The following is a 27,085-nucleotide window of genomic DNA, read 5'->3' as shown; positions in this document are numbered from 1 at the left end:
TTTGTGCTGGTATCTGGTCGGAATAGGCAAATCCTTGAACGTAGGAACCTAGGAGCGTAGCACTGTTTTTACTGCAGTCTATGTCGTCCACCGTCACAGAATTTGAATCCGGTACAGTCAGATTCTCGGTCAGATTCAGAATCTCTGGAAAGAAATTAATGTCTGATTCGTCAATATATTGTTTTCAAACATTTTCACTTTAAGGAACATACCTTCTTCTAGTCAAACAAAACTCCATAACCCGTCGAGTCAGTCGTTGCAATAGAACTTGAAATCATATTTTTAAACAAAAGAGCAATTAATTTCAAAAACACAAATCGTGCTAGCAGGATGATGCAAAAGGTGACATCTTTACTTCCCGTTACTCTACGAGTGTTCTAGAATTTAATAAGAAACATAAACAACAACCTGGCATTTATAATACATTAGAACGCAAGTAAAGATTATGTGCATTGACATTGTAATTTATTGTTATCAACTAGAATTTACATGCGGGCACATAAAATCAAATTTGAGGCAAAAATCAACATCTATCTGTTTTCTGCACATAAAATATAATGGAGATTTGATTTCAGTGTAGCGAATGCTAGTCCATCCACATCCGATTACAAATCACAAGGAAATACAATACAGCAGATGTTTCATGCAACTAGACAGCTTCTAACTGATACCTCAATCAGCAACTGCAACTTCGAATCTTCTACCTGAGGTGCGACACTGCCTCTATTTCAACAAATTTTTATTGAACAACAGGCACGAAATTCCATCACCTTGTCGTAGTACCCGGCGGGATCCAAACGAACTGGAATGTTTGCCTCAAACCTTCACACAATTTTGCACACCTTCCATCGTTGCTCTTATCAGTCTCGTTAGCTTCCCGGGAAAGCTCGCGTCCATGATTTTCCATAGCTCTACGCGGTCGATACTATCGCATGCCGCCTTGAAATCAATGAAAAAGTGATGCGTTGGGACCTGGTATTCACGACATTTTTAGAGGATTTGCCGTACAGTAAAGATCTAGTCTGTTATTGATCGGCCGTCAACGAATCCGGCTTGATAACTTCCCACGAACTCGTTTACTACAGGTGACAGACGACGCAAGATGATCTGGGATTTGTAGGCTGCATTTAGAATGGTGATCACTCGGAATAATTTGTAGGCCGCATTTAGAATGGTGATCACTCGGAAGTTCTCACAATCTAACTTGTCGCATTTCTTGTAGATGGGGCATATTATCCCTTCATTCCACTCCTCCGGTATCTGTTTCCCAGATTGTGCCTATCAGCCGATGCCGACAAATGTTTCACCTTAAAATTTGTAAATTTTGGAAATGTCATTGAGCTTTTTTAGTCATTTGAACAGCAGGTCTGCTCCACGTCTCTCGCAATCTAGAGATCCATTTTCGTCGACATTCTCCCCAACTGCTAAGGACTGTTCATTTAAGAAAGTCGACACCTAAATATAAACATTTTGGTATAAAAATTCCATAAAAACAAATAAAATTTTGTTTCAGTGTGTACTCAAGTGTTTATTTTGACAGCAGAAAAAAGTTGACATCAAAAAAAATATAAATTCCAAGCGATGGGTCGGATTGACATGGCGACACGCAATTTTTTTCTGCACAAATGGTGTTCAAAAAAACTGTCGTTCCGAGATTTTGCTAAAATCGCGAAGTGTCTAGATTGAATTTTTTCAAGACTGTGGCGGAAACAGATATTCCTGACGACGTACGATACATCCCAACAGAAAAATTTGAGGAGGATTTGGTATGGCAAGCAATGTGCTCCTGCGGTATGAAAATACTACATATTTCACGACGGGTTCAATCAACGGCGAAAATTACAGAACTGAATGCATTAAAAAATGGCTTCTGCCCATCTACTGAAAGCATACCATGCCTCCATTGTTTTGCCAGACCTAGCATCGGTTCACTATGCTTCAGCTACTTTGGAGATGCTCAAGAAGGAAAAAGTCGGATTTGTAGAAAAATGATCGAATCCATCAAATTGCCCAGAACTACGCCCCATTGAAACATATTGGACAATAATCAAACGGCATCTTAAGAAAGATGGAAGAGAAGCAAGCTCCATGATTTTTTTTTCAAGAAAATGTGGTCAGCAGCGCAACAAAAAGTTACGGAAAAAGTTGTGCAGAACGTTATGGGAGGTATCAAGATAAAAGTAAGAGCATTCTCCAGCAATGCTCAATAAATGTTCAAATTTATGTGAATTTGGTCAAAATTACGTTGATTCCCATGTAGTTTAGGTGAACTCATGAATTTGTTCGAAAATAAACAGTTTACTGTAAAAAACACGTGTCCACTTTATTAAATGAACAGGCTTTAGGGCTCCCGTACGCGTATCAAAATCGACTGGAAGTCGAATAGAAATCGAATCAAAATCGGAAAAGAATCTAAATCGAATTTAAATCAAATTTAAATTGAGTCGAAATCGAATTGCAATGAAATTTAAATCCGAATCAAAATCGAATCGGTATCGAAGTGATTGATTTTCGAAGGAAATATGGTCGGTGTTCAGACAGACCGGACTAGATGATATTTTTTCCATCAACAACTCAATTTTGTGTCAACGACTCCATCAATTCAGAATTTTCCGTTGCGATTTTGATATAGATGTTTCATCAAATAGATAAGTTATGAGATTACAGCAAATGATGCAAATATTTTGTTATTTGGAATGGTTGGAATACGTTTACCTGGAAGCACTAAAGAGTACTTGGTTCAGTCTGACTAAACCCCGACCATATGGGTATCTTGTGATATCTCTCAAAGCACATCCAATTTGATCAACGTTTAGTGTAGTGTACTATTTATTGATATCAGTAACATCAACGATCAATACATTCACAAGTCGTTATATCGCCTTCTTCCGATGATCATTTCTGATCGGACACACCGTCCTGGTTCTAGCCCATTGATTCAGCTCGAACCCTTCCAACGTACTAATTTTTTATATAGTTACTTACGATCCTACGAACGCGTGCCTAACAAGGTCAAATGAGATAATTTAGAGCACTAACATATTACGTTCAATCAACCAAAAATGTCAGTTTGTGATCGATTTTGATAAATAATTGACTTTTTTAAATAAAAAAAATAAATTAGAACCTAAATCGTAGCCAATTGTTCAGAATAACGTAACCCGCGTGCGGCAAAATCTTAAAACAGCAAATGGAAAGCATCGAAATGCTGGTTCCGAATGCCAACTTAAATCTTAGACCGACAGTCGACGACATGCGGCAGCCGCTCAGTGCCCTTTGGGAACTTTCCAGGTGGTGTTGTTCGCCTTCCGCTGCCTGTATATGTGTGAGGGTGTTTAATGACTATTTTGTTGTTTTGTTTTAATATGTTCAACAAGGTTGTTGATATTTAGAGATGAAGATTTTTGGCTGGGCGCAGTCCCCTACCAATTTATTCGACATTCCTGTAAAACATTTGAGAAGGGATTCAAAATTAGACGTTTCTTGAGGGAAGGTTTTTTTTCTATCAGACGGCAATCATTTTCCCATCGTATACGTACACAATGCGAATGGTGTTGGTGAAGCCGGAGCCCTGCTTCCAGCCGGTGACGACGACCACTGGATTGCCCGGCTTCAGGAAGCCGCGTTCCTTTCCGAAATCCATGCCGTACTGGACGCGAGCATCGACATCCTTCAGCCAGTCTTCCAGGGCTTGTTCTGAAACGGAATGATCGATGTTAGTTGGGATGGCAAACAGAACAATCGCGAAACTTACGTTCATAGATCACGGGCAGGATGCCTCGGTACAGATGGCACTGGCGAGCGGTTTGCGCAAACCGAGTAACGGCAATGATCGGGCAGCGTGGCCGGTACTTGGAGATGAGATGAGCCGAACGGCCCGAGGTCGTAATGACAATGACGGCAGCAGCGCGGCTCTTGGCAGCCGCTTCCGAGGCAGCGATCGCAATCGAGCTGGCCGTGTCCAGTGGAGTGGGGGTCGTGTTGACCAGATCGTTGAACAGGTTGCGATGCCATAGGGCAGCTTCGGCTTCCTTGCAGGTCTTGGCCATGGTCAGCACACACTCCAATGGGTACTCGCCCTTGGCAGTTTCACCGGACAGCATTACGCAGTCAGCACCGTCAATGATGGCGTTGGCAACATCGGAAATTTCGGCGCGGGTTGGGCGTGGCTTCTTGATCATGGACTCCAACATTTGGGTGGCGCAGATGACGGGCTTGCCGGCACGGTTGCACCGAGCGATCATCGACTTCTGGGCCAGGAAGACCTTCTCCGCTGGGATTTCGATACCCAGATCACCACGGGCAACCATAATACCGTCCGAGGCAGCGATGATGGCATCCAAGTTCTGCATACCCTGCTGGTTCTCGATCTTCGAGATGATCTTGATGTTCTTACCCTTTTCTCCGAGAATCGTACGGATTTCCTTCAGAGCCGCGGCATTACGGATGAACGAAGCGAAGATCACATCAACACCCTGTTCAACGCCGAACTGCAGATCGGACTTGTCCTTTTCGGAGACGGCCGGCAGATCAACTGGGACTCCGGGCAGGTTGACGCCCTTGCGCGATCCCAGCAAACCACCGTTCTCAACCGTACAGGTCAGAGTGTCTCCGCTAATACTGTCAACCACCAGCGAGATCAGACCATCGTCGACGAACACCCTATCGCCCTTCTTGACGACCTTGACGATGTTAACGTAGTCGACGAAGATCTTGTCCTTGCTTCCCTTCTCCAGATGATCCTTGTCGGTCGTCAGCTGGATCTGTTCGCCCTTCTTCAGCTCAACCTCGCCGGTGCCGCTGCCCTCGATCAGCCCAGTACGGATTTCCGGACCCTTGGTGTCCAGAGCGATGGCCAGCGGGAACGGCTTGCCCTGCTTCTTCGAGTAGTTATCGACGGCCTCGCGGATGTTCTTGATCGTGTTGGCGTGGTATTCGTGCGAACCGTGCGAGAAGTTCAACCGGGCAATGTTCATCCCGGTGGCCATCATCTTCTCCAGCATCTCCGGTGCAACGGAGGCCGGTCCGATGGTACAGATGATGCCGGACAGACGCACGAATGCCGTCTGCGAGTCAATGTCCAGCGAGCACATGTGCTCCAGGTGGGAAACCGATTCGGGATTCATCTTGCGACCCTGTTGAGGAATGGAATGGAAGGAAAATGCAAAGTGTTATAATAACGTATTGTAGTTTTGAAGAAGAATAATGGTTAGCATCATTCGCAGAACAGATACCTGAGCCTGAGTTGCACTGCCCTGAAACGATTGGAAACAATAACAGGAAAATGAAAATCACGTGAGCGCGAAAAGGCTCCAATCAGTGCCGACGGCCGGCTCTGGATTGGCATTGATTGATTATGTCGGTACATGATCTTCCGACAGCGAAATTCCTCATTGAAAACACAGCCCCGCGGCGAAGGTTATGGAAGAAAGTCATCAGTAGGTCAGTAATTGCCGCTTAGTTCGTGTCTTATCGCAATAAGATTGCCGCGCTCTTGAACGTGCCTTATCAATGCAATTGTAGAGCGTCCCGTGACGTAATGTTTAATCGCGTATTCTGCTGCTGGAAAGGGCGTTCGGAATCGTTTGGACTGGTTTCCGCAAAGGCCCATGGTGCGCAGTATGGAATAATATTTATGACAAGAGGATTACAGTATAATGTTTTGTTAACTGAACGAAACAATGTTTCGACTAGAATTTTGATCGACCAGACAAGATCAGAGCTATCTGCCGGGATTCTTATTGGTTTTTGGTTAAGCCTGCCTCTCAGCTTAGTGTTCTTATGAGCACTTCCACAGTTATTAACTGAGAGCTTTCGTTGCCCTAATTTCCATTTTCGCATTCGTATATCGTGTGGCAGGTACGATTATACTCTATGCCCAGGGAAGTCAAGGAAATCTCCATTACTAAAATATCCTGGACCGACCGGGAATCGAACCCAGACACCTTTGGCATGGCTTTGCTTTGTAGCCGCGGACACTAACCACTTGGCTAAGGAAGGCCCCTGCCGGGCTTACCTACTATCAATCTGGAAACTAGCCCCGAATCGTACAGAATTTACATTTAGTCAAATACGTTTGCTAGCTCTGGACTTGAAGTTTTGATCCACTTCGCTAGCTAGATTTTTTATCTAGTCTAGTCAAGATACCAACAAATAACTTCGGTTTTGTGTGGTAATTTACATTGGTCCAACAAGGTAGTCATTTAAGGTCTATTCAGAAAGGCTACTATGAAAGGCTACCAACTGATTTTCTTTGATTCGAAATCGTGAGATGAATCAGTAGCAATCATCAACGACGCGTACACATTTCAATGACGGCCTACTTCGCCCTAATAGGCCGCAGTGTTGATAGGTTTGTTTAGAAATTTAACATTTACAGAATCCAACATTAAGTGAATAGAATCGAATTCTAGAAAACTCGAGGTATTTTTCATATGGGATATATGTACCAGATACCAGTGAAAGAGTAAGGGGGAAGGGGAGGGGGGGGGAGTGGGGCTGCAACAGATTATATAATTCCTTAAGGGGACACGGGAGATCGTGTTATTTTCTTTATCTTTCGTCTCACTCTAACAATTATCATCAAAACTTTGTGGAAGCAAATCTCGAGTTTTAGTGAACCGATGAAGCTGAAAATGTATCGGGTTGTGCACTACATATATAGAATCATAGTGATACATTTTTCGCATCGATATATGGAGTGGTTCTTGAGATTTGCTTCTTGAAATGGATAGGGTGATTATGATGACGTCCCGTGCGGCCTTAAAGTTTTGACAATAGAATTCATTTTTTAAATATAACTTTTCGAAAAATATTAGGATAAATCGACTTTTAGTAAGATCGCCGCAATGGGGGGCAACGTGGCGTAGTTGGCTACACGTTCGCTTCATAAGCGGATCGTCATGGGTTTGATTCCCAGCCCCCCAACAAAAAAAAAACTCTTCGCCTGTCCGTTTGAAAACTACACGAGCTCCAGCCGTCCAACACCATGGCCGTCTGAAAGCGGACTGACAACTGACCCTCTTCTGAGCGAACATGCTCTTATGTACCTGGATAGCATGACGATCGACCAACGGCAAGGAATAATGGACTTCTCTCTGGACTCTCTCTGGAAAAGTAACATCACAGGTAACGTCGGATCAGATCCAAAAATAGATTTAATCAATAAAGCAGATAGGAATACGTACAATGGACCGATGCACGAGTTCACTAATTTGACGTTTGAGCGGTGCCGAATTCACTGGTTTGCATGGCAACATAAATAACACGGCACCGCTAAAACGTCAAATAGTGAACCCATGCATAGGTCCATAGGCCTTTCCAAGTGACGTTTCAAATCAGCTGATCTGGAAGGTCTTTGACAGTTCTTCTTTGAAAATGACAGACCCGTGTTAGCATCGGTCCTCCACCGATGTAAACAAAAGTATAGACGGACCTGTCACGTGAAAAGGCCTATGTACTAAAAAGAACAACTGTCAAATTGAATTCGCTCTGGTGATGCCCAAGCTGGCGAATAAGAGCTCAATAAGTTAAGTAAATGGAGAATAATAAAAAAAAAGATCGCCGCAACTCAAATATCGAAAAATTATAAACATCAGAGCACCCTCACAGCACGATGACAATCTAACAGTGCATACTACCCCAATGTTTTGATTAGTCCTGCCCCAATATTTTGGTTCGTCCTGTTCCGTTTGTCGTTTGTCCGTTAGTTAACTTGAGAGGCATCTTTGCGAGCCAAGATTAGACCAATAACTGACAGTATGTTTGTTTCTTATTTTTCCAAGCCTGCTTATTTCTTACATCTCTAAGCCAGCTTATCAATTCAATTACAGTTCATTACTTCCTCACACCGTTCATTTGCCATTTAAGCAAGTACTATTTTTGAATGCCTCTTAAAAATCTGTATTTTACGTCGAATACACTAATTCATTAGGCGTCCAATTTGAAAGCGATCTTCAGCAAAGTTGTAGCTGATGAATGTAATAGTATAAGCGTTGCTTTTAGCTTCAAGAGCACGTGGGCAAACACTATAGCCGATTGAATGAATTGCTTGCATTTCCCATAGTAATTCCAATACAAACTTTGAAGGGCTTGTGCAGTCTCAGTTTTTATCCAAATGTGCTCAATTTTGGAAGGACACTCAGAATTTGATATAGTAATGAATGAGCGGTGTGGAGCAAAAACGATTTTTTTAAGCACTTTAATAAATTATATTTATGGAAAAACATTTGATTCGGCCGCGGTGGTGCGTTACAAGTTTCTATTAAAACTTGGTTATAGCTCTGTAAAATGAGCTTAAGTTGACATTTTTAAATCATCTTCCCCTACACGCTAAGATCAGTTTACCCACAAATATGTACCGTGAAATGGGGTGTTAAGGACTCGTGGGGTTTTAAGGGATTGAACTTCTCCATCAAGTTTGACAAATCACAGAAACGTCGAAAGTCGATATATCAGTCATCTGAAATGCTTGATTTGTTCGGAAGATTGTGAGCTGCATTATGTGATAATATTGCGGAGTTTTGATAATGAAAACGATTTAAAACATTTTTGTTCGAATTTTATAGGCTAAATACATTTAATTACAAAACTATGAAACAATATGAAGGAAAAATTTGAGTAACTTAGAAGATAAGTATGATAATAAATCTTCGATCTATTTAGTAGAATACCTATAAGTAGATGAAAAACCGAATTTAGTACTATACCATTTAATTCCACTAGAGTTTGTATCCTTTGACAGATACGCGTATTTCGACCTCAACTGTAAGGCCGTCTTCAGTGTCGTGTACTAGACTCGACTTGTCTGGATCGTCAAACTTTTGCTAAATTCTTCAATCTTTCCAACCTGGAGTTCAACAGATGCTTCTTTTTTTTTCTTTATTATTGAGATTTTCAGCCCTAGGCTGGTTCATCTCATGTTCTAGAAGGTGATTGTCAAATCACTCAACTGTAGCAGCCTTTTTCAATTAACAGCAGCATCATGTGCAACACAACGATTTATAAAAATACTTGGAAGAACCCGCGTTCTTGAGGAATGGTTTAATAAAATCAGTGCACATGTATTTCAATATAATTATTGAAAATCTACACAGAAAAGTAAAATAATGTACTGATATTTGGGTACTTTTCTAATAATTTTGCTCATAATCATAGTTACCCATTTATGGGTTTTGGGAGTTTAACTATTTATGAATAAAGCCCACTTTACTCATAAAATGAGTGTGTGTACTTTTCATCGATTATGGGTAAACTTTACCCATATTTGGGGTAGACTGATCTTAGCGTGTATATCAGACAGATTTCTGGACATTTGAAAAGGGCCCAAGAGGTCTTGAGCTTTTTTTTCAAATACGTTGCTGTTGAGCCCCAACACTACCAGCAGGAAGATTAGTGTTAGCATAACCTGAAAGTGGTATTGGTGAGCGTTATCGAGTTGAAAAGTAGAAGCTTGAAAACGCAGTTCATAAGCTTAAAAAGCTTAATTTCAGAGGATTGAACACCTTTCTTGCAGAAGCTTGGAAAGCTTCCTTGCAGAAGCGTGGAAAGCTTCTTTTTAGAAGCTTGGAAAGCTTCCTTTCAGGAGCTTAGGGAGCCTCCTTTCAGATGCTTGGAAAGCTTCCTTTCAGAAGCTTCGAAAGTTTCGCTTAAGAAGCCTGGAAAGCTTCCTCTCAGAGGCTTGAAGAGCTTCCTTTCAGAAGCTTGGAAAGCTTCCTTTTAGAAGCTTGGAAAGCTACCTCTCAGAAGCTTGGAAAGCTTCCTCTCAGAACTTGGAAAGCTTCCTCTCAGAGGCTTGGAAAGCTTCCTCTCAGAAGCTTGGAAAGATCCCTTTCAGAAGCTTGGAAACCTTCCTTTTAGAAGCTTGGAAAGTCCTTTCAGAAGCTCGGTGGCTTCCTCTCAGTAGCTGAAAAGTTCATTTTCAGAAGCTTGGAAGGCTTTCGTTTATAAGATTCAATAAAAGCTTTTGTTCTGAAGCTTCCATTAAGAAACTTCCCGTTATTCCCGTTATTCAATATTCCCGTTCCCGTGAGCTGTCTACTACGATCTCAATAAATTTGGGAAAAACTATTGCATACTTAGTGGCTTATTTTGTTAAAGTCTACACATCCACAATTTTTGTTGAAATATGTGAGGGTGCTGCCAACGTTTGTTCGAGCTGGCGCGAAATGATGAAGCATCGTTTCAGAATCTTTGCATACCCGAGCAGATGGAAAAATCAAAATCACATCTCGACACGAACAAATTATGATCGCATATCTCAATTTGATATTGAAAAGATGTTCGAAAATTTTATAAATCTCAGCGTTATAGCGCAACATCTCAAAATATGTAAACAAAATCAAAATAAGTTCTTTGACTTGAAACAAAACACATTCAACAGCAAAATGGCGGCCCTGAACTGTGTGTCGTCATGACAACCTCTAGAAGCAAAAAGTAGTCTTAGAAAGTGAAGAAAATGTTGCTCTTATTTCCTTGATCTTCCATCTGATAGGCATAGTCAAATAGTTAGCATCCATGTCTTTAGATCAGAAGGTCGAAGGTTCGATACTGATTGTCGATTTTTTGATTATTTTTATTCTTCGCTAGTTAGTCAATCAATAAACTTGCCAGATATTGCTTAGATCTTATAATATTTTAATAAGATATTGTTTAATACTTCTCCATATTAATTTTTGATATTATTTTTGATCTTTTATCTCTTATCTCCAACAAACCAATAGCTGATTATGATCGTCAGAAATTATTTTAGAACAAAATATGATCTTAGTCAGCTTTTTCCACCTGCTCGGGTAAGGACCTTCCTTTAGCTGTTCTGTAAGCTTCCATTCAGATGCTTGCAAACTTCCTTTCAAAAGTATTGAAGCTTCTCTGGAATTATAAGCTTACTCTTTTTTTTTTTGTTTTTTACAAGGGGGAAATCTGCAAACAGATCCCCTGAGAAGATAACTCAGGGAATGCGGGGATGACGCACCAACGACGACCCGCTAAAACCAGCCTATGCACTGTGCATGAGCAATTCATTTAGAATTGCTCAAGTGGTGAACAGTGCATCGACATGACCCTTGGACTCAGACCCTCATCTCCCCGGAACCACCTTACGGTATTTCTTCGGGAAGGGACCAGTGCATATAGCACAACACGTGTAGCAGAAGTAGCCTAGGCAAACTGCTTCTCCTAGCCGACTTAAACAATGTTACAAGGGACCAGCCTCGGCAGGGCTAATCCTCTGCAGCCAACTCTTGGTCGGCGCGCCATAGACGCTGCAATTCTAACATAATGTGAGTGACAGCCGTAGTTACTGCATTCCAGCACTCGGTATCCGCACACATTCTCTCTATAATATTGTCGGGGGACGTGTCCCCTCCGCATGTAGTGAGCATGCGACCTCTCACAACAATGAAACGGGGGCAATCGAACACGACATGCTCCGCTGTTTCCTCTACACCAGCACAATTGGGGCACGCAGGAGATTCTGAGTGCCCGAACCTGTGCAGGTACTGTCTATAGCAACCATGTCCTGACAGAAACTGCGTCAGGTGGAAGTTCACTTCCCCATGGCTTCTACCATACCAATCTGCCACATTTGGTATTAGTCGATGGGTCCATCTACCCTTAGTGGAGTTATCCCATTCCTGCTGCCAGCTTCTGAGCGTTTCCTCTTTACACGTGTCGCGGACTCCTCTGGTACCCCTTTGGTTGAAGCATTGAACATCTTCCTTGATGATGAGCCCGATGGGCGTCATCCCGGCTATGATGCACACGGCCTCTTTAGATACCGTCCGGTATGCACTTGCTACTCTTAAGCACATTATCCTGTACGTGCTTTCCAACCGCTTTAGGTTTCTGTTCGTTCTAAGCGCTTTTGACCAGATTGGTCCTCCATACCTTAGTATGGATAGCGCCACGCTTGCCAGCAGCTTGCGTTTGCTGGCAATTACAGCAGAGCTGTTAGACATCATCCTCGAAAGCGCCGCTATAGCCGTAGATGCCCTTTTACAGGCATATTCAACGTGGCTAGCGAAGCTCAGCTTGTCATCGATCATTACCCCAAGATGCCTAAGGGATCGCTTGGACTCTATGGTGCAATCACCTACCGAGATAAGCGCCCGTTGCTCGGACTTGCGGTTGTTGACCACCACCACCTCAGTCTTGTGACGGGCCAGTCCTAGTTTCCTAGACTTCATCCATTCCTCAACTATGGAAATAGAGTGCGCTGCTGTCAACTCTACTTCCTCCATCGATTCACCATAGACCACTAGGGTGATATCGTCGGCGAAGCCAACAATCTTAACACCCGTCGGAAGGGGCAGCCTCAGTACGTCATCGTACATCGCATTCCATAACAGCGGGCCCAGGATTGATCCTTGAGGTACTCCCGCGGTAATTCGAACGCTTTTCTGCCCCTCCTCTGTGTCATACAGTAGAATCCTACCATCAAAATAGCTTTCTAGAAGCTTACACAACTGCACCGGTACCTTGAGGCGGTGAAGCGCGTGTGCTATTGCTTCCCAGCTTGCGCTGTTGAACGCATTCTTCACATCCAGAGTGACAACCGCGCAGTAACGGATGCCGCTCCTTTTATGCTCGATTGCCACCTCAGCTGTTTGAACGACCGACTGGATGGCGTCCAGAGTAGATTTACCTTTTCTGAATCCAAACTGGTTGTTGGACAGGCCGTCCGCACTCTCCGTATACGGTACTAGTCTGTTGAGAATCAACCTCTCCAATAACTTGCCCGTCGTATCTAGTAGACAGATAGGTCTACACGCCGACGGGTCACCTGGTGGTTTCCCCGCCTTTGGTAGTAGCACCAATTTCTGTCGCTTCCATACATCCGGGAAGATTCCTTGATCAATGCAGCGTTGCATCGTGGTTCTGAACATGTCCGGATCCGTGTTCACTGCCGCTTTTAAGGCAACATTCGGGATACCATCGGGTCCCGGTGCCTTGTTTGACGCGAATGATTTCACGACTTCTGCCAGCTCTTCGTTCGTCACTCTCGCCACTTCTTCTCCTTCATCTGCCGCATACGGCACTGGGGGCCATGGGCTTATGGGATGGTGCGGGAAGAGTACATCGATTATCGATCGCAGCAACTCGGGCGATTTCTCTTGGGGCGCTATGGCTCCTTTGGTCTTAGTCATTACCACTCTGTAGGCGTCACCCCATGGACTAGAATTTGCACTCTCACATAGACTTTCAAAGCATGCCCGTTTTCGACTCTTGATTTCCTTTTTGAGAGCCAACTTTGCCTCTCTGAATGCTGCACCGCGTTCCTCTCTTTGTGCTTCTGTGCGTGCGCGTTGCATTCTTCGTCTAGCCCGAAGGCAGATTGCTCAAAGATTTGCAATTGATTCGCACCACCAATACACTGGCGGCCTGTTCTCTCTAGGAGGGGCTTTTCTCGGCATGGAAGCATCACACGCTCGTGATATCATAGCAACTAGCTCTTCACCGTTTAGGTCCAGAGTGTTTCGTTCGCGCCTCAGGGCTTCAGTGAATACTTCGCCGTCGAAGCGCGCTGTTTTCCATCCTCGGGCTTGGGTCGAGTTACATCGCGCTGCCTTCTGCCCGCCTGGTATTATACTATAGCGAATCGATTGATGATCGCTATGAGTATAACCGTCATCAACGCGCCAGTTCATGGTACCTAAAAGGTTAGGACTACAAAACGTCACGTCGATGATCGATTCTGCACCATTTCTGCGGAAGGTACTCACTGTACCCACATTTGCCAGCTCTATATTTAATGCGGCCAGGGCGAAGCTTACTCTTAGAAGCATTTAAAACTAATGCATTAAAGCTTTTAAATCTACGGTACAAAAGTTTTGAATATTTTCATTCAGAATCTTACAAGCTTCCATTCAGAAGTTTAGAAAACTTCCTTTCGGAAGCAATAAACAGGCATGGCACAATTATTTCTCATTTGATTTCAAAGCAAGCGTATCGGTTTGTATCGGTCCATGAAATAGAAATATTAGTAGTAGAACGCTAGTGGCGCTGTTACCACAAAACTGATTTTAATTATTTTTTACCTTCATTTATGAGTTTTCGCTTTTTTTTAAATGCCAATGATTTGTTTTGGTCTTTAAAATTGATTTGACACTTTGAGGCCCGGTACTCAGGCTGTCAGCGCGTGGCAAACTATATGTTGGTAACACGTACAGTAGCGACATTAGCATTATTAGGTTAATGCTTCTACTGTCCATGATCAGCAATGTTTCGCAAGTTGTAACAAACTTGATAAATACTTAACAACAGCGAATGAGAGCCCTAAAGAGAGAGCGATGAAAAAACTAATTTCTATTGCTTATTTACCTTTGGGAGTAGGTGTTTTCTTTTATAGGCGTGACAGACAATCCCAAAACTTCCGATACAATACTGGCCCCCAGGTTTGGAACTTGTTTAGATAGGTTTTAGTGTGCACTATTATTACCCCGATCTAATCAGAGCTATAACAGAAGATGATGAACAGACTCTTATGATGTGCTGCGAATCATGATTGTTACAGTGAGTGATAAGTAAGAGATACTCTGGATTTTCTCAAAATTCAATCCCTGGCCATGAATATTTTAGTTTTGATGCTGAGGTTAAATAAAAGTAAGTATTTATTCCATACTCACAGATAACCTCGCGTTTAGAAGCTCTTGTAAGAAAAGGAATATGGAAATTATTTGTTAAGTTGCCTTTCACAAGTTCAAAATTATCAAGCTTGGAAGATTTTAGTCAGTCAGTCTGTGGATTGATATAATTTTTTCTCATATAATTGAAAAAACATCGAAGAAAAAACTTCACTGCGCTCATAGCAAACGGCTAAGTCAACACATTTCTCACCTTTCCACCTTATTTACATACTAATGTGCAAAATTACGCCTAGACGCTTCGAGTCACGAGTTATTTACATCGTTCCTAACTCGATCACACTCTTTACCGTGATGAATCAAAATCCGGACGGCACCAATATCCGGACACTCTGATAAGTTCAACTAATTAAAATGTGAATTTTAATAATAATGTGGCTTTAATGATTCCCATCTGAACTTTACTCATGATTTTTCCACAAATTTTCATCTAGTAGCCATTGTTGAATAATTATTAAAAATAAAAACAAAATTATAATCCCAGTTTGACACCATTCGTTTGCAGTGCAGTTTTCGTGATTCAAGTCCACCAGCAAAACAAAAGTGATCAAATTGAAGATAATTGATTTTAATAACGTTGTATGTGAATTGTGGCGAACTTTAGTTTGTGTTTGAACATGAGGCGGGTGACTACAACCAAAAGAAGTAAGTAACCGAAACACAAGATAATCTTGATGATTCATTTCTAAAAGCATTAATATTATCTTCCCTGAATTTAACATCAACAATTATAATAACCAATTTTAAATATAATTTTCTTAATTTTACTTGAATTCAGCTTGCTAAAGCGCAGGTGTCCGGAAATTGATTAAAAAATGTCCGGCCTTTTGTTTCACATGTCCGGATTTAAAACCAAGACATGTGTAATTGAATCAATATTTTTATATTACATTCATTATTTTAACAAGAAAACTAGTTATATTTATCAAGATAAAAGTCAAAACGATTCGTGCCACGGTAGTACATTGATTAAATTTGACTCAAATATATAGATATTAGTATTAGAACACATTGCACTGCTTAAGCGTCCGGGTATTGATGCATCACGGTACTAATGACACGATTTTGCAGTAAATCAATTGTAGTGATGCACAAATCCTATGATGTGGTTGCACAAACTCTTCACATAATTCGACTGTATTAATCAGCTTCACATTAGATTTCACAGATAATGGGCCCATTTTATTCAGGGTCGTTATAAAGACCTGAATGAGTCCCATCTCTAGTGATGTAACAATGAGGAAAATAAATCACATCCCATTCCTCGTACTGGTTTTTAGTTTATGATTACAACCCAAACCCGGCATAAACAAACGCGCCTACTTTGATGATGTTGTTTACCTACCGATGGTAAAGATTATCACCTTTTCCCGGCCCTAAATTTGTTCCGCTTGCTTGGATTCGTCACTTCAAAAGCGTAAAGCGGTCTTTTTTTTTTGCAAACATCGCATAGCATCCAAATAGTGCCGCGTGTGTAAGTGGCGGTGTTACAATTACACAAAACCAGCAAAATTGATTCCGTTCCATCGTCAGTTTTATAACCCTGCCGAGCACTTTTGGCTAAACAATATCGTCCGGGAAGGGTGAATCGTATTATTTTTAGAATCTCATTTCGATGATTTTCCGTCGTCACGTTCACGTACTGGTGCCCCTTGGACACGCATCCCCAATCACGTGCGCCGACCGTCCTTGGCCAAGGGCACTCAAATCTGACATTTTGGGCACTCTTCAAAATTCGCCACCCCACCCACCACCTGATGCCTACTGCGACGAAAGAGGAAAATCAATGCCAAACTTGCAGCCACGCGCCGGAACTGACCACCTCAAGCATTCATTCGCACAGGTTCAAGAAGTCATGACCATGAGTTCGACGGCTTTTCCTGTCTAACTCGCTGCCAAGGTGACGACGACGATGGTGATGGCGTCGATGGCTTTATTCGCCTACTCAGTTAAATGGCTTCCCCCTTCGGATTCAGCCATTCGCGGTTAGTTACACATGGATGGATGCATGCCTCACCGGACATCGGAAGGACGATTACTTCCGATTGGTTCGCTCACCTTTGGGTCACAGTCGTAATCGGACACCCAGACCATCATCCCTGTGCGATGGAAAGTACTTATCAGTAGAGTTGCAGAAGAATGGGGAGGGAAGCAATTGGTTGAGGATGGGAATTTTCCAACCAATCTAGGATTTGACCGTACACTGGTTCCGTTGATTCCGGTAAGCAACAGTGGTCCTTGGTCAGCAAAACCAGAAGCAGAACCTGTTGAGGCGTAACGCGACGCGAAGGATTTGTGAAAATTTCGACCGCACAGATGATGATTACACAACGATGCAACAATAGAACGGATAGAAGTAGAAAACGACGACGTCGACCGGTATCGGTGCAGCGCCCAACTTGAATGATAAAGGGTGCGATTAATCGATAAAATTTTTACCACCAACGGCAACGAGCTTTCCCGAAGGATTCCCATCGAAGACGACGACGACGACGCTGAGCGCATTTGGCGGTGGATGAACACTCGCCAGCAGGCGTTCATTTCTCAAAAGGGTGGGCACTCACTTCCACTCGGCTGCTTTGATGGTCGAGGGGGATGTTGTAGTTGGCGTTGTTGTTTTGACGGCCGTCGCGACGCCGGTTTCCACGAGAGCAACGAAAGGGAGGTGGGTGGAAAATTTCGGAACAGCTGTTTGCTTGGATTGAATGGAGACGGAAATCAAGTAACCATTGGCTCATTCGTTTTTTTGGGACCTTAGGGTATGTCAGCTCTATAATGGCACTAAATCAGAACGCAGAGCGAATTGTAGTGCCATTTGGTTAATTGGGACCAAATTTCGATGACACGATGTCATAAAACCAGTTTTTCTCTTCTGCTCTCGCTGATTTTCCTCTCGCACTCGCACTCTTCAAGGGTTGGCCATTTGGGGTCCTCAAACTTATTCCGGAAGGCACTAGGATTTCGATCTGATCCGATCTGCTGTTTGCGTTCGTTGACGAAACATTGGATACTGAAGTGCTTCCACTTCAGTTGGGGTGCCATTTTCCGAGGGAAAATTCGTGGTTCATCCGACCACACAGGGCGACATGTGAGATGTGAAGATAAAAATAGATGTCCGAACGGGGTGTTGTTGTACCCCCTGTGACAGTCCGAATGATCAAGTGCAGAACATTTTCGCCCATTCGACAGTCAAAACAACAACAACGTTTGGGGGACATCATATGTTTACGCATGGCGGAGGGGGAGAACAATTTCTGCAACGGTGCGATTTTAGAGATGGTTGTGAGGAGCATGGACAGATGGGTGCTTCATTTCACGAACTTTGACAGTTTAGCGAGGGCATGCGCAATAGATGGACGATGAATGGACACTCAGTTACTCGAGGTAAAAGTGACACAAGTCGAACCTAAAAATTGGCATTACCACCAAAAGTTCTTCAAATCATTACAATTATTGCATGAACCTTTTAGACATATAAGAGTAAACAGATTTAAGCCTTTATTAGGCTTCATTCCAAGCTTCAGATTGAAGCTTCCCATGCTGAGATTGAATCGCATTTAGGTACAAATTATAGCCTTCAAAGCTTTAGATCTAAGCTCACTTAGCTGTATTGTAGTATTTTTTAATTATGATTTCATCGTTTTTACGACTAGTCGAGATTGTAGCTTTCAATGCTTCAGATTGAGGTTTTTGCCAGCTTAAGATTGATTTCTGTTGAAGCTTGAGAAAAGCTTCAACCTTTGCATCTCAAGCCTAGATTGTTATTACATTGAAGCTCTTTAAGTATAGATTTACAATTTATTCAGAGCTTTAGATTGAAGCTTCTAAAGCATCAAATTGAAGTGATTTAAGTTTCAGACTTTTTGAGCATTAGATTTTCAAGTTTATGTAAGAAAGCTTTCCAAGCTTCAATGACGAAGCTTCCCAAGAATCTACGAGGAAGAATATCAAGATTCTGCGCAAATGATTTCCAAACTTCTGTGAAGAATATTTTCAAATTTCCGTAAGGGAGCTGTCCAAGCTCATGTGATGAAGCTTTACAACCTTTAATTTGTTGCCTCGTACTAATTCTATAGTTGATTTTTTTTAGCAATTCAGTGAAATTTTTGTAGTTAATCTTGTATTTAGTTTTGTTGTTTAGCTTGTTGTCAATATTGTTTTTAGTTTTGCTGTCAGTTGTTAATTTTGTTGTCGATTTTGTAATCAATTTTGTATTTATTTTGTATTTACCCACCTATTTTATAAATTTTATGAAGAAAACCACAAGAGGCTCATATCTCATCCAGCCAAATGTCGGTAACAGTTATCGATCAATGTACGATTCGTTTGTTCAAATCTCATTCGATGAATCCCATGCCTCTCCAGTCTTTTTTTTTGCATTTCATCGAACACCGTTTAAAATATTCTCGCGAGCAAATTTATTAAGAGAAAGTATTAACAACTGTTGTTCATTCGATCAGAAATGTGTGTCATAAATTTATTAATGCAAACATTAAGGTGAAATCAGAAAAGTTTGAACGTGTTTTTCAATATTTCCCCTCATCAACCCTCTCAGTTTGACTACGGTAGCCGATAGCAGCTGAAGTGAAGCGTGTTTTGTGCTGAGCCATCCCACGTGGCTGACCCGAACCAAACTCGGTGAAAATATTGATGAAAAGTATTGACAAAAAAAGTATTGACAAATATTGTCAATATATTGGTCGTCTGAAGACAGTTTGAAGGTAAAACATCTCGAAATCTGAAGATGGCTGTCACAATGACCGACTTGTGCCCTGACTCGCGGTTTCAGAGGAACTAAACTAAAGAAATAGTAGGCTAACGTTGCTGATCTTATTATTTTAAGCTATTTGCTAGTGCACAACACTGAAATAAGAATTGAACTATTGATGAATGCCCACTTCGCAAGATTAGCGCCTTTAAAGATTTGGAGTATTAATGGAAGTTGGATTCCAAGCAGTTTCACCTTGAGCAAACGACATTCTACGAAGTCAGTTGGCATATTGAATATGGAAATGTTTTAAAATAACTTTCGCACCGAACTGCTTTTTTGGGGTTGCTTTGATCTTCACGTTTTGACAACTATGGAAAATGCAAAACATGATTTGAGATCCAAAAGAACTCAAAAACCAATTTGAAAGTTCACTTAGTAATGCTTAAAATGTTGCTCTCAAAAACTTAAAAGTTCTCATTCGAAAGCTTGAATGTTACTCTAAAAAAAATGAAAGCTTTCTCCTACGAACCTGTTTAAGCTTTTTTTCGTCGGCTTCAAAAACTTTTTTTTTTTCGGTTTCTTTCGAAACATTCATTAAGAAGCCTTAAATGTTTCATTGCCGAAGCTCTTGTTTTTTTTTCCAAAATCATTGCAAATTTATTTTCAGTACTTCTTTTCCCCTTCAATTTATTGGATACTTCTTTCAGAAGCTTTAGGAGTTTTCTTTCTGGAACTTTAGAAGTGTCTCTGCAGAAGCATTGGAAGCTAATTCTCAAAAGCTCTGGAAGCAACCTTCGGAGGCTTACTTTAAGAAGCTTTAATTATATTTTTCGTGTGCTTTGGAAGCTTATGTTTAGGTATTTTGAAAGTTTATTTTCAGATGCTTTGGGAATTTTGTTTCAGAGGCTCTCATTCAAATACTTTGGAATCTCTTTTCTAATAGCATGGAAAGCTTTCTATCGGAAACATTAGATGCTTTGACTGAAGTTTTTTGTTAGTAGTTTTGATTCAGGGGAATTCTCTCAGAAGCTCAGAAGCTTTGAAACCTTCTTTTAGATGCGACCTTTGCTTTGGACTTGCAATGGATGCTCTATAAAAAATTTCTTTCAGAAGCCATGGCACATTCTTCCCGAAAATTGGAAAGATTTCTTTCAGGAGCTTCCGAAGTTTCTTCCAGGCATTTTTAAGCTTCCTTTCAAAACCTTTGTTCGAGAAGCATCGAAAGATTTTTACCAAAATTAAGATTTTTCTAGCAGAAGTTTTAAGAGCTTACATCAAAAGCATCGATAGCTTATAATATAACTGAGGAGAATTGAAGTTTATTTTCTGTAGCTTGGGAGTTTTGGAAACACCATTTCAGAAACTTAACTTGCCCTTGTTAAACGGATTAACGAGAATCCGATAGGTGACTTCCGCTCAGAATCTTTGGAAGTGCCTTTCAAAAGTTTGGAAGCTTCTTCTTATGAGCTTAGATATTTATTTTTATTTTCATAAGTTTGATTTTTGAGGAAGCTCAATCTAGAAGTTTGGCAAATTTAATACCGTTTTAACTCATATTCCGTCAAATGCATCTGATGGGATTAAATTAGCTGATATTTGTGAAAATTTAAATTTATTCGCAAATTCTAACTGTAAGCAGTTGGGTGTGCTGATAAACATGTTTATTTAACCTTGTTTTGTATTGTTTCTACGTAAACATTTGGAACAACATTTTGAATCAAATGCCGAACACTGTGTTTATTCTGTCTCATATTCCGAACACCTTGATTCAAATTCCGAACAGCACGATTGAATTGTAATCAAATGAATAATTTTGCAAACAAATTTATCTGAACTGATACTACTGGTCTCGAACTAGAGAATCATCACTACTCCTGAGCTATAAAATAGATTGGAAGACGTTGAAAATTAATTGCAATTGACTGCCATTTCCTGGAAATTTTATGACATATTTCAGCGAAACATTTCAACCAAATAGCCATACAAAAGCCGAGTGTTCGGAATATGAGTCTGTTCGGAATTTGAGACAAAACGGTACTAAAAGATGGAAGAACTTACTTCGAAGAGCTTAATAAGTTATTTTTCAAAGCCAGTAAAGCTTCCTCCTACATGTTGAGAAAGCTCCCGTAGGGAAGCACTGAAAGCTTCCTCTCAGAAGCTTTGAAAGCCTGCTTCGAGGAATCTTTGGATGCTTCCTTTCAGCAGCTCTTGAAACAACCTCTGAGAAGCATTGACAGTATTTCTCAGAAAATTTGGATGTTACTTTTTAAAATCGTTGGGTGTTTCCTTGCACAATCTTCTTAAGCTCTGCTTAAGCTTATGCTTTGGAACGTTATTTTCAGAAGCATCGAAAGCTTCTTATCGGATGTTTTAGATCGTTTTTTTTTTCTAAAGTTCTGGAAGTTTTTCTCAAGTAGCTTTGGGAAAGTTTGTGTAGAAGCTGGAAATTAGAAGCTTATTTAGAATCTAGAAGCTTATTAAAGGAAGCGTTGGAAACTTCTTCTCAGAAGCTTCGGTAGAAGTATAATTTCAATTTAGGAAACTTCCTTCCAGATGCTTTAGAAGCTTAATTTCAATAGCATCGACAGCTTCTTTTCAGCAACTTAGGATGATTTCTGCTTGTACGCTTCTTTTTAAACGTTTTGAAAGCTTCATTTAAGAGTAATTGGAAACATTTTTTAAAACTTTTCGTTCAGAAGCTTTGGAAGCTTATTTTCAGATGCTTTGGAAGCTTTCTATCAGAAGCTCGGGAGCTTTTTCTATAGTGCTTTCTTACATAAGCATTCAATTATTTGTATTAACTTTTGCAACTTTCTCTCTAAAGTTTTCTCAAAATCTTTTCGGAATTTTTGATAGCTTTGGTGGAAACAAAAAAGAGGTACATTACAGAAGCTATGAAGAATTCCTTTCAGAAACTTAACAAGATTGCTTTTTAAAGCTTTTCAAACTTCTATCCAGAAGTATTCCTCGAGATGCTTTTAATGCATTCTTTTGAAAGCATTCCATTAAAACAAATGAAGGTTTCTTTCAGAGGTTTTTGAATTTTTATGCAGATGCTTCAGAAGTTTCCTTTTAAAAGCTTGGAAAACTCCCTTGTTTAAGCTTTGGATGCTTCATTGGAAGCTTTCTGTGAATAGTTTTGGAAACATCTTTTGCGGTACTTCTAGAAACTTTTGAAGGTTGTCTTCTGAATCTTTAGAAGATGCTTTTCAGAAGATTTGAGGAGGATTAGAACCTTATTTAAGGAAGCTTTGGATACTGCTTTCCAGAAATTTCAGTTCTGAAGCTTTTAAAGCATATTCTCAGAAACTTTAGAAGCGTATGATGTTTAATATTTTTTTCAGGTGAAATTATTTTACAGGTTTTCTTTCAGGAATTTTGGAAGCTAACTTTCGAATGCTTTGGGAACTTTCTTTCAAAAGCTTTAAATCTTCTCAAAAATCTCGAAAGCTCTTCGGAAATTTTGGCAGCTTCGGTGGCAAAATCAAGTGCTAAATTTCAGAAGCTTCCTTCCTTCGAATCCTAGCAAACTTGCTTTTTAAAGATTTTCAAGCTTCTTTTCAGAAGCTTTCTTCCCGCTTTCCTTTCGGAATCTTTGCATTTTTTCAGGAATTTAAGATTTCTTTCAGAGGTCTTTAAATGTTTTTACAGGCCTTTCAAAAGCTTTGAATGCTCTTATGTTGAAGCTTTCTATACTTCCTTGGAAGCTTTGGGAACATCTTATGAGGTGCTTTTAGAAACATTTGAAGGTTATCTTCAGAAGTTTCAGAAGCCTGCCTTTCAGCAGATTGGAAGCTTTGTTTTAGAAGCTTAGGAAGCCTATTTTTGAAATTTTAAAAGCTTCTGCTTAGAGAGGCTTCCGTACAGAACTTCTCAGAAGCCCTTCTCCTAGAAGCATAGAAATTTTCCATCCAGATGTTGAGAGAGCTTTCTTCATGAGGTTTGGAAAGCTATCTACCAAGAAACTTTTCACAGATTGCTTCGAAACCTTAAATTTAGCATGGGAAAACATTAATAGCTTTGTTTCAGATATATGAATACCTACGTTTAGAAACGTTCGAAGATTAAATCTCTATTATTTTATTTATTTATTATTATTAAATCGTTGCATTTAGTGCTTCGCTTCAAAAGCTTCATGTTATATGTCTTTCAAGCTTTCTTTCATAACTTTGGAAAGTTACGTTCTGGATGCTCGGAAGGATTTCCAATTAGAAATTCTGGAATCTTTCTCTCAGAAGCTTCCTATCAGAAACTTTGAAAGCTTGCTTTCATAAGCCACAGAAGCTTTGTATGTTTATTTTCAAAGCTTCTGAAAATAATGATGCGTGCTTTCGCAATCTCCAAAAAATTTCGAAGCTTCTCCTTAGAAGCTGTGTTAGCTTCCTCTCGGAAACTCTCTATCAGAAATATTGGAAGTACCTCGTAAAGCTTTTTCTTTCAAAAACTTTTGAAGCTTCATTTCACAAATAGTGGAAGATTCTTCGCAGAAGATTTTTTCAGAAAGTTATGAGGCTTTGAATTCTTCCACAGTCTCCAGAAGCTTTCTAAGTATTTCTTCAAGCTTATTTCCAAAAGCTTCGATTCCACCTGAGCACGTGGATTCTTCTCATAATTTCACTAATAATTTGAACATTATTACACGTTCTTTTTGCTGGGGCTGTGTTTCAAATAGGACAGAGCCTGCTTCTCAGCTTAGTGTTCTTTTGAGCACTTCCACAGTTATTATCTGAGAGCCTCTTTTGCCCTGAGAAGCTGAGAAAATTTCTATTACGAAAAGTTCCTCGACCGGTGAGATTCGAACCTCAGCTTGGTCTTGTTGAATAGATGCGGCTATCTGGGAAGCATGCTTAAAAAAGCTGTTGAAGCCTCTGAGAGTTGTGGAAGCTTCATTTTCAAAGCTTACAGAGTTTCCTTTCGAAAGCTGTGTGAGCTTCTTCTCTGATTAAGATTTATAAGGAAGCTTTCTTTCAGAAGCTTGAACACCTTCTTTTTAGAAGCCTTGGAAGGCTTTTCTTAGAAGCTTTGCAAGCACCCTTTTAGAAGTTTCAATTCAAAAGCTTTTGAAGGTTCTATTTAGAAAATTTGAAAGCTTCCTTTTAGAAACAGTACAAGCTTCCTGTAAGAAGCTTTGAGATTAAGAAGATTCATTCCTGTAAGAAGCTTCTTTTGATAGCATTCCTAACATGTTTTGGTAGCTTTTTTCGAGAAGTTTGGCATCCTCTTTGGCAACTTTGTAAACTTTCTTTCGGAAGTTTACTTTGATATACTTTTGGACATACGTAAAAGCTTAGGAACTATTCTGTCAGAAGGTTTGGAGAGTTTGTATCGAACTGTAGAAGCTTTATTTCAGGAGCTTTTGCATATTCTCCTCAGAATCTCTAATAAACCTAAGATGATTCCTTTTAGAAGCTATTAATTTTTATGTTATATGCTTTACCAGCTTCCTGTTAGAAACTTTGAAAGTTTCCTTTCAAAAGCATCACACAGTTTTTTATTTGTCAGATGACAAGCAAACTACTTTTCAGGAATACATTTGTGAACTAGAAATCTTAAAATTATTCCGTAGAAAATCTCTCAAATATTGTTTTATGCCTTAGAAGCATATTTTTGGAAGCTAACTTCCTTTCAGAAGCTTTAGTTTTTTCCTCAATAGCTTAGTAAGCCTCATTTTAGTAGATTTTGGTATGATGCTTTAATGGTTTCAGAAGCTGTATATTCTTTTCAGAACGATAGGACGCCGTCAAAAACTTCAGAATATTCATAAGATTGCTCTCAGAAGCTTTGAAATCTTTTCAGAACCATTATTCAAGAAAATTTGGAAGTTTCCTTTCGACAGTTCAGTAGATTTGAGGTTTCTGGATGAAACTGCTTATTAAGCTTTTGAGGCTTCCTTTTAGAACATTTGGATGCATTTTTCATAAGCTTTAAAGCTTCCATTCATAAGATTTAAAAGCAGTCTCACGAAAGCTTTTGAAGACCACTGTAAGAAGCTTTGGAAGTTTTGTTCCAGCCACGTTGGAAGTTACTTTCAGTTTGCTTCTGAAAGCTTCCATTCCAGAAGCTCTAATTTTCTTCCAATTGAACTAAAGTTTCCCACCGAGAGTTTTGTAAGATTCATCTGTGCATACTTCGATCGAGATGCTTAAAAAGTTTTCATTCAAAAGCTTGCTAGTCCTTCTCTCAGAACCCACAACATTAGAAAATTAGTGCTTTTCCTCTACCTGATTATAAAACTTGCGACACATCGAACAATTGCCCTAACTTCGGAACGTTTTCACAAATTAGAACAAATTGCACTATATCTAACAATGGAAATGTTTTACACGTCTATTTGAGCTAAAACTGTTGAAATTGGTTCAGGGTAATTCTAAAAATGTGAGTAATTTTGTATCTGAACCCTCTATCGCAAATTCTTATTGGGATTGAACAGAAACCCAAGCCATATATCCCCAGTCAAATCTCTTTAACTCATTATTCTGTATCTCGATATCGAGTTAGAGAACTATAGTGGAAGTTGGTTTTCATGGCTACCTCGATGGTCCCTTGGCACTCGATACCTTCCTAACTCGATGGTCCCTTCAATATTGAGTGAGCTATATTAAGCTAGCAGTACACTGCCCATAACTGCAAAACAGTCACATTCGACATTTAAAAAAAAATGGAGTTAATACCGGGGAGAGTCATCACATGGCAAATACTTTCGATCAACTTACTGAAATCTGTGAGATTGTTCTAGAAAATTCGAAAAAAATACCAAGTTGTTTTGTCACATTGGCAATTGTAACCGCATAACAGTCACATTGAGAAAACCTCATAATGCAGTAGCAACGAAATTTCTATCAGAATTATTTTCTGACAATTCACCAGTATGCGATATGAGTTGTACAAAATTTCAGCCTCAAATAAGCATTTTTGAATTCTAAGTGATTTTTTGAAATATTAGTTTCCTCCCATACTGCAATAAAATGCAAACTTGGTATCCCATTTACTCAATGCCTACTTTTGTCGAATGTTACAAATATGCAGTTATGGGCAGTACACGCTTTGCCTAAAAATTTGACTAGGATTGAATCAACATGCAAACTTCAGTTCCAAGTGATACTCAACCTTTTCAATGTCAAACAATGTATTTTCAAGCCATGTATCTGACATCTTGTACTGATAGTTTAAAACACATCAGTAATTTTCAATGTCAAACGAATGCAACGCGAAAGGTCAAAGACCTCTATCCGTTGTAACACGACACGAGCACACACCACCACCAGCTATAACTGTAAGCCGAAAATAAGCCCATGCCACTTTAAGCTGTATTTGCTTCTTCTTTTTCCGCCGCACCGAAAACAGAGACGGTTACTGTTCCATAAAATTGCACTGCTTTGCAAGAATATCGACGGGAACCCGACCCCAAAGCAGAAATCCCAGCGCCTGCTTTTCGTTCATTTCACTTTCCATTCTGCTTCCACCGAACCGATGATCGATCGTAAATCAAAAAAAAACGCGATCGATTCTCATCCAGACGACGACGAGACGAACCTTAGCTCTCAGCTGGACAAAGGCTTTAAAACTCGCTGTAGACGACGAGTCATCGCACATATGATTCGATTCGAGGGACCATGTGAGACCGCGTGCGCAGCGCACCAATATCAATTCACAGTCGCACCACAGTTATGGATAACCTACAGATATGGGATCAATGGATTAAAAATCATTAAGTAGATTTGCAATAAATAGT

The 27,085-nt window shown here is 40.3% G+C and overlaps 1 protein-coding gene across 3 annotated transcripts in view; it reads right to left on the bottom strand.

Moving 5' to 3' along the window:
* Window positions 1-2,807: 2,807 nt before the first annotated feature.
* LOC5565629 (pyruvate kinase) overlaps window positions 2,808-27,085 on the bottom strand; it is a 31,702-nt gene continuing 7,424 nt past the window's right edge. For 2 of the 3 annotated variants that reach the window (XM_021838038.1, XM_021838037.1), the window contains exons 2-4: window positions 3,755-5,135; window positions 3,540-3,696; window positions 2,808-3,443 (exon numbers count right to left, since the gene is read on the bottom strand). In XM_021838038.1, coding sequence (XP_021693730.1) covers window positions 3,431-3,443; window positions 3,540-3,696; window positions 3,755-5,126 — 1,542 coding nt within the window. In that variant the 5' untranslated portion in view covers window positions 5,127-5,135 and the 3' untranslated portion in view covers window positions 2,808-3,430. Of the gene's footprint in view, window positions 3,444-3,539; window positions 3,697-3,754; window positions 5,136-16,700; window positions 16,742-16,844; window positions 17,067-27,085 lie in introns of those variants that run through there. The other variant, XM_001649933.2, reaches the window with a different exon arrangement.

Source organism: Aedes aegypti, chromosome 1 (assembly GCF_002204515.2).
Source record: "Aedes aegypti strain LVP_AGWG chromosome 1, AaegL5.0 Primary Assembly, whole genome shotgun sequence".
Classification (NCBI taxonomy): domain Eukaryota; kingdom Metazoa; phylum Arthropoda; class Insecta; order Diptera; family Culicidae; genus Aedes; species Aedes aegypti.
Note: the sequence above shows the minus strand (reverse complement) of the source record. Positions and strands in the feature narration are given on the sequence as shown.